This window comes from Anabrus simplex, chromosome 12, assembly GCF_040414725.1.
Source record: "Anabrus simplex isolate iqAnaSimp1 chromosome 12, ASM4041472v1, whole genome shotgun sequence".
NCBI lineage: Eukaryota > Metazoa > Arthropoda > Insecta > Orthoptera > Tettigoniidae > Anabrus > Anabrus simplex.
Genome location: NC_090276.1, coordinates 89507395 through 89515297, shown reverse-complemented (window position 1 = coordinate 89515297; position 7903 = coordinate 89507395). Strand labels below are relative to the sequence as shown.

Sequence of the window (7903 nt, the reverse complement as noted above, 5' to 3'; positions counted from 1 at the left end):
ATTTGTTATTTTCACAGAATATCAGTTAAAGTTTCCGTTGTTTACACCTGTCTATGAACCCGATTTCTTTTGGCATGAGAGAAATGAACTTGATTTTAGGGGTTAGTGTGGAAAAGAGCCCTCATTATTCGAGTCAAAGTTATGTTTACGTACATTAAAAATAGAAATACTTTTATTTCCTTTCGATTTGAGGTCAATAGGTCAAACATTCATTTTTAATATCCCGGCGTGAAGTCATTACTCCTACTAGTAAATTATGTAATTGATCGTTAGCCAATGAACAGCGAGAGTGGGAGAAAGGAGAGGGCACAATAATAATACAAAAAAAAGGATGACTGCTTGTGACGTCACGTACAGTGCTGTGACGTCACTCAGTGTTGCTGTGTGCGTACCAAACAAGATGGCAGACGGGTTGTGTGTGGATGGGACGGGGAATTGCGATGATGATTCTGTTGTGAAAAGAGCTGTAGATATGATCAGTATTTCACATAAAGATTGTTTGAATGCTAAAGGACTGAATGGCTTAAAACCATCATTTTATATTGACGGTGATAGTGGAGAATTATGTTCGAATTTCCGAGTGAATGGCGTGCTGTCTATGGGTGTGCACGCTTCAACAGAAGATATGCTTTGTAGTGCTGACACAGAACATGTGGATTTTACATCCCTTTGTTCTGATAACGGAGATAATTGCAGGAAGAAAAGATGTGCGGACCGATACGATAGTTCGGAGAGTTCAGATAGGTAAGCCATTTCTCTCAATATTTACAAAAATTGTGCGTGTTTCTAAAAAAATGTCAAAACACAAAGGAAGCCAGAATACTAGAATTGCTCATGTTTTCTATGCTCCAAGGTAAAACGGTTTGTTATGTATTAAAGCACGCCGTGAAAGTGAGAGCATTACGCTATTGTGAACAGTGTTTTAAAAGGTTTCTTTTTTTTAATCGCTGTAGCGTAACTTAATCCGTAGACCTCGAATGTCACGGTCAGTGTCGTTGGTCGGTCCATGGGAGGAACTTCACCTAAATCTTTCACTGCCGCGGCCCCACCCGCAGTAATTCGGCCAATCGAAAGCGAAAATATTATCCTTTTTATTTTGTTTTCTCTGTTCTACTTGTGTGTGATCGTTGTCCCTTTTATTATTTGTAACAGCACATGTAACTCATCCGAGCTTTCACTTGCGTGAGCAAGTTACACCGATGACTTAACCGTTTATTATGACATTAAAACACGTGCAAATATAATTTTCCATGTTTATTAAAGATTGTATATTACATTTCTATCATATTCTGCGTACAGCTTTTGTGTGTGAAAGGATAATGCGGCAAGTGCTATCAAGAATGTCTGTAAAAAAATATATCCATTTATTTTGTTGTTTCTTATCATTATTAGCTCGTTTTACTGTAAAACCATCGAATATTTTAATAGAATATCGTATTATTTTGAGTTCTTGTGTATTTTTTTCAGGTATCGGCACTGAATTTTTGAGATCGCAATGACATTTTTACGAATGTGTATTGCCGATGTTCAGGGTGTTTACATTGATTCTAGGATTTTTAAATTATTTATCTTGCTGGTGGTGTGCTTACAGCACGTGGAATTTGTTAGCTTTTTCTGCTGATAATACGTTTATATCAAACAATACGCCTTCAGTTTGTTGATACTGTGTGTTCAGTTGCATGTTTTACAGTGATGATAAATGGAATGAAGAGAGGGGAGGGAAGGGAAAAGAAAAAATAAAACAACGTAAAGTAAGCAACAAAAACTCGTCCGGGAAGAATGGCCAAGACCAAAACCAGATTCGTGGAGGAGCTGCGGCATGGTCTGGGTCACGGCTACCAACCTTGTAAAACCCGAATGTTCGGAATTTCTTGGTATTTTTGTGTCAGTGGGAGTTAAGCATTGAAATGTATTGTATATAACTTTTGTCTGTCAGTAGGATTAGCCATTTGACGATCGACTTATAAACTCAAGTTTCTCTTTTAGTGCGTGCATATTTTTTAAAGTTAAAAATCATTTTATTTTATTTTATTTTATTTAACAGTTGACTGCGTTTGAAATTTTTAAAAATGAAATTTCTTGAACGTTGGACCATTGTAATTAATTTATTGCCGTAGACTCGACTAAAATTGAGTTAATTACCCTTACCGACATTGCTATAGTCTCGCAATGTCAGCATTAGGCACTTCGAAAGCAGCAGGTATTTCAACAATTTACTAGAATTAAAATTGGCTGAACTAGAGTTCAAAAATGATCTATGTACTTCTCTAGTATGGTAACAACGTGAGAGTCGAAGGCTGTAGTACAAAATGGCGAATTTCTCGCCAGTAATCTTTCGTATGCCCAGTAAAGGTATGACGGACCCTTTCATGGCCCAAAGATCACACTTGCAAGAAACGTTAAAACTGATAAGCTTCTCCTTTTGCGAACAGGTCATTTAGCTTTATTGATAAGTCCCGACTAAAGATAAAACTAAGATTTACCATTCTTGTTGCAGTTCATTGATTTTCTTTGTTCTTTTAGTGTAATTAATTGCAGTCTGAGTGTCTTCCGAGTAGGATTATTTCTGTGATAGTCCTCCTTGAGGCAATTTGTTTCCACAATGGATCTCGTCAAACTTTGTTCTTATCGCTCATCGGGTGGGGGGGATCTCTGGCATGGGGAAGCTGCCTCCCTTGATTTCCAGCACTCTCAGCAATTTAATACAGCTACGTGTTCAAGACGTTTCGTCATTGTGCATGGCCTGATTTAAATGCCCACTAACTCCCAGTTTACACGCTCAAGGATGCATTCTTTTAACCTACTGTATTTCCTAGAAAGAGTGAAGGTTGTGTGTTTGTTGTTGTTTTGTAATCATTCACTGTGCTGTTTACGTTACATGAAAGGATCAGCTGACTTCTAATTCCATCTTGAAGCTATTTTTAAAAAACTAGTACTTTCCGCAATCTGCAAGGGGAGTCCTTTCAGGCGCGTGTTACCTTTTACATATAGTACAAACCAACTGGTCACTTGGATGCCAGCTTGCATTCGGAAGATAAAGGATTTGAACCCCACTGTCGGCAGTCCTGAAGATGGTTTTCCATGGTTTCCCATTTTCACACCAGGCAAATCCTGGGGCTGTACCTTAATTAAGACCATGGTCGCTTTCTTCCACTCCTAGCCCTTTCCTATCCCATCGTCGCCATAGGAATCTGCGTCGGTGCGACGTAAGTAAATTTAAAAAAATAATACAGATGGAACCGAACTAACTAAAAGTATGGAATAACCGCAACGCTGCTCAACGTGCATTTTTACGACTGTTGTTGCAAATATCCAGAGTTGGATATCATTTTCAGGAAAATTATTTTTGTCTTACACCGTGGAATCTTAACTCTCGTCGCATAGACCTAAATGGTCCTGCTTCGACTTCGTCGCATTTGTTTAGCTATATTTAATTCCCATTTTATATATTTTGTTCCTCTTATCCTATAAGCTCTATCACAATGACATTCAGTGTGTCTTGCATTTGAAAGTTAATGATTGCTAGATTTTCAAAATTCTCAGTGTAAAATTTGCTCTAAATCACCATTTTCAAAATTACTTCAGAGGTTTTTATCCTTCTGAAGTGATTTATTCCTTGTTCTACAGTAAGAAGTCTGATTAACAACCGTAACCTCCATTGCTAAAATATTTGCATTGTAAGAGGAAGAAGAAACATTTGTAGAACTCTGAAATAGGCCTATGACATATTTTACCAAACAATAGTTCATGAAAATTACTAGGGAGGACAGTCGGGCAGTTTATCATAAAACTGTAGAAGTATTGACAAAACAAGTACTAAACTTGCAAGCTACTGAAAACACTTGACACAGACTGTTCGACTCCGATCACATGCGAATGCATTTTAATTCTTATCTCATCTAAGGTCATTGATATGATTTTCTTTTTTCGCGGATATAAAGGTGAAAGTTCGTTTTAGCCCTAGTTTAATGCGGTAAAAATAAAATAAATAGTTGTTTGCCTTACCCTGGACGGTGAATGCCCCTCCCCCCTCCCTCAACTAGAAATGGCATCCATGTGTAGATCATGTAGAAAAATTTGATCTCGAATTCTGTATTCTCATCCGAATCCCGGACAATTGTGTGTTCTGAAGAAACCCTTAAAGACTCGGCAACAAAACGCGTATTTTCAGGACCCATAGCAATTCCTGGTTAAATGTAATCGGTATACATGTATGTTAGAGGTGTGGTTCAGCGATTCTTCGTGATATGTAGGAAAGAAATTGGCTTTCCGCGCCCACACTTCCAAGCAACGCCATTCGGTGAACCGAGGCCATTCTAGGCTTATGCTGGAATGGTACCTTCGCCTTTTTTATTGATTGCTGAAGCCGTTTTCCTTGCAGATTTGTGTGTTCAAATTTGCTTGAAACATGTATCTTTCGTCTCTCCATGTCGCTATCTTGTATCTAACCGAGACTTGCAGTTTCCAGGAGTCTAATGAATGACGAACATCCGATCTGACTTTATAGTCCATAGCATTCCTTCCAACCGTACTAGGCTCGTCTTTTTCATCTTCACCGTCAGACCGATAGCAACGAAAAGCGAATTCAAGAAGGCGTTGACATGCGAAGCCCACTTGTATGGCCGGTACGGCCAACACTAAAATCAAGGAAAATGTTTTCTCCTCATGCCAACAGAACCACTAACAGAGAAACCCCATCGAACTCGAACTTTTAAGTGACAAGAGTAGAATTAATTGACTTGACACCAAGCCAAGAAATTATCAACGTGGAAGTCGCTCACCAGGTTATGCTCGGATATTACATTGTGCAAAAGCAGTCTTCAAAATGGATTTACCTCGTCGATTCCGCGATGTATGATTGTGTAGTCGAGCAGATCTCACTCGAGTGTGCAGACTGTGTCGGTCTATATGCTGTATGAAGTATCTCCTTGGTAAAACACCAGGCGCGCTTGTATGTATGTATGAATGTATCCGGCCTACCTTTGTTAATTCCTGTTCGCCTCTACTTGGTTTTACAAGGCCTAGGGAGCCTTTAGTCCACTGATATACACGATTTATTTACTTGAAAAAGTGCCGTTGAATGCGATTATTTGTCTACATTTTGGGTTATGAACGCCAACATCAAATGAACACTGTTGACATTTTTAACTCGAGATTTACTAAAATATGCCCTGTAAAGCATCACATTATAGTTTAATTTTGTTAATGTGTACTATCGACGTACAAAAGTCGTGTAGTTAAACATTCAAAGTACTTCTGAAGATGCAGCTTGAACACGCAGAAAGTGTGTTCGTGTTCAAATTTATTTTTTCTGTAGTTTGATTAACATGTTAGCAAAAACTTAGTATTAGACTTTTTTCTTCGTCACGTCATTAAGCTACGGACTGTAAAAGTCTGTCCCAGGTTGGTTCTAATCCTGTTATGGGCTGGATGGTCAGGGTAGTGGTTTTCGGTTCAGAGGATCAGGGGTTCGATTCCCAGGCCGTTCCAGGAATTTTAATTGTGTTCGTGTTCGTCTCTGTGGGTTTTTTTTTTTTATCCACATGCAACACGTCACACTGCCAATCTCCACAAAACCACGCCATTAGTGGATACATCCCTCCACATAGGGTTGGCGTCAGAAAGGACATCCGACCGTAAAACTACGCCAAATCCACAACAATGAATTGGGGAAAGGCCAGGAAGAAGACGACGAAGTTTGTCACCGGTCCCCATGTTTTAACCACGTAGTGTGAGGTTGTCCGGGCAAGGTATTGCTTCATTCTCGGTTGACCGGAAGGATGACGGTGTAGTAAAATATTGTCCTAAACTCCGGAAAGACCGCGGCTATGGGTATCAAACAGAATGTCTTCCTGGAAGGATGGATTTGGATTGGGAAATTGATTTCGAAGGAATCAGCCTTTTTTTGTAAGGTGGCAATTGGTATTTCTCTTGCGCCAAGTCAGCGGCCACGGAAATCCCAGTCGGGGAGTAATAGGCGAACAACCAGGGCTGTATTTAATAGCTGCAGGGTCAATGGGGATGGACCAATGGCGTCTGCTTGGCCATCAGACTGGGCGGGCTCTAGTCCGGGTAGCAGAGTACATTGTTCAAACTAATACATCGACTGCTGTTTCCTCAAGTATAACGCCCATACACATCTCTCAGTTGAACAATTTGAAACGAGGGTACCATATCGCTCTTCAGTGTTTAGTGATCACAAGTTTAAATAAGTGTGGTATTGCTGCACTATTATTTCCTTCATTTGAATTCGTGAATTTCAGTTTCTCTAAGATTTGACAAATGACAGTCTTTCAGAAAATTCATTATAAATGGTTATTATCATTGTTTAATTCTGCTGACATTTTGTATAACTCGTTTGCAGGTTTAACTTTGTTTTCAGATCATGTTCTACGCATCAAAAACCTCCTTGTTAATTTTGTTTAGGTTTATTTTTCACTGTACCGAGCTCTATAGCTGAAGTCGCATAAGTGCGTCCAGTATTCGGGAGATAATGGGTTCGAACCCCACTGTCGACAGCCCTGAATATGGTTTTCCGTGGTTTCCCATTTTCACACGAGGCAAATGCTGGGGCTGTACCTTAATGCCACGGCCGCTTCCTTCCCACTCCTAAGCCCTTTCCTATCCCATTGTCGCCATAAGACCTATCTGTGTCGGTGCAACGTAAAGCAACTTCTAAAAATTTTCCCTGTATCTATTGCCGCCTGTTTAATAAATTATTGTCAACTTCAGTTCAGTAACGAACTATGAACATAGTTTTCCCCGCGGCCGCCTCGGACGATTAGAAACTGTTCACGGTTTTCTCCGCTCGCTTCTGGTTAAGTGACCGGAGACAAATCCACGTAATAAATTCGTAGCCATTGTTCTACTAAGCCAGTAACCTTGAGAATGTGTGATGTTAATCCAATTCTCACGCGTATTGCCAGCCTGTTGCTTAGGAGAATACCAATGAGAAAAGGGTGTTGATTTACATTTACTTTGAGGCAGACTGACTGATCAGATTATCCCATTTTAAGATTTATTTTCAGTTGATAAGAATACTTCTCACGATACACTCATTAATATAACCTTTTACGTTTTTCAGTCTGTTGAAGCACTGAGTTAAATATAACCTGTAAGAGAACACATGTTTCTGTAAGAACATTTTCAGATTCTATCAAATCATTCTTAAACTTGTTTATGTTGCATAAACTTGTCAGTGATTGTTATGGGTGATATTATGAGCAAGGGTGTCAAATTATATGAATGTTCAGTTCATGCCTATTATTGACACTTTTACAGATTATAAGTTACATTTCTGGTTCTGTACATCTATAATCTCCTGTTTATAACATTGTTTCCAAATAATTCAATCATGTCTACAGAATGGGATTTTTGGGAAGAATTTTTAAATATGTTCTGGCACTTTCCATGTTTGAGTGATATTAAGTCAGAAGAGCACTGTATTTAAATAAAACAACTTCAGTAAATGGCGATGACAGAATTTGTAGAAATATGTAAGGATCATAGTTTTGGTACCTAATGCTTTCCAAAGATAACTTCAGAAAGTTGTGTGTATGTTTAGTACTCAGTCCGAAGGCTGATTGAATCTTTAATAGCACAAGGTATGACCGATGTCTCATGATGTCTCTCTATTTCTTCAGAGATTGACTGTCTTAGGCAGCCTGGACATACTGGGAAAATACGGAATGAATAGTTTCCCGTTGCTTTCCTCACTGAGCCAGAAGGTGCTAATACATATCTGTGTGCCAAGCTCACTGAAATGCACACACTGACCTTTTGAGCTACATTTTCACATCATATGCTACAGGAACTAGCTGCATAATTGTGGGTATTACTAACATTGCTCATACCTCGGTCTCTATTATGCTGCCAAAGCCAGGGAAGGATAAGACTGAGACAG

At 39.2% G+C, this 7903-nt stretch overlaps 1 protein-coding gene across 1 annotated transcript in view; it reads left to right on the top strand.

Annotated features, from left to right (window-relative positions):
* The first annotated feature begins 400 nt into the window (after positions 1–400).
* The window catches only part of jing (AE binding protein 2 jing), a 342693-nt gene continuing 335190 nt past the window's right edge, over positions 401–7903 (top strand). The window contains exon 1 of the mRNA XM_067156359.2: positions 401–744. Coding sequence (XP_067012460.2) covers positions 401–744 — 344 coding nt within the window. The remainder of the gene's footprint in view (positions 745–7903) is intronic.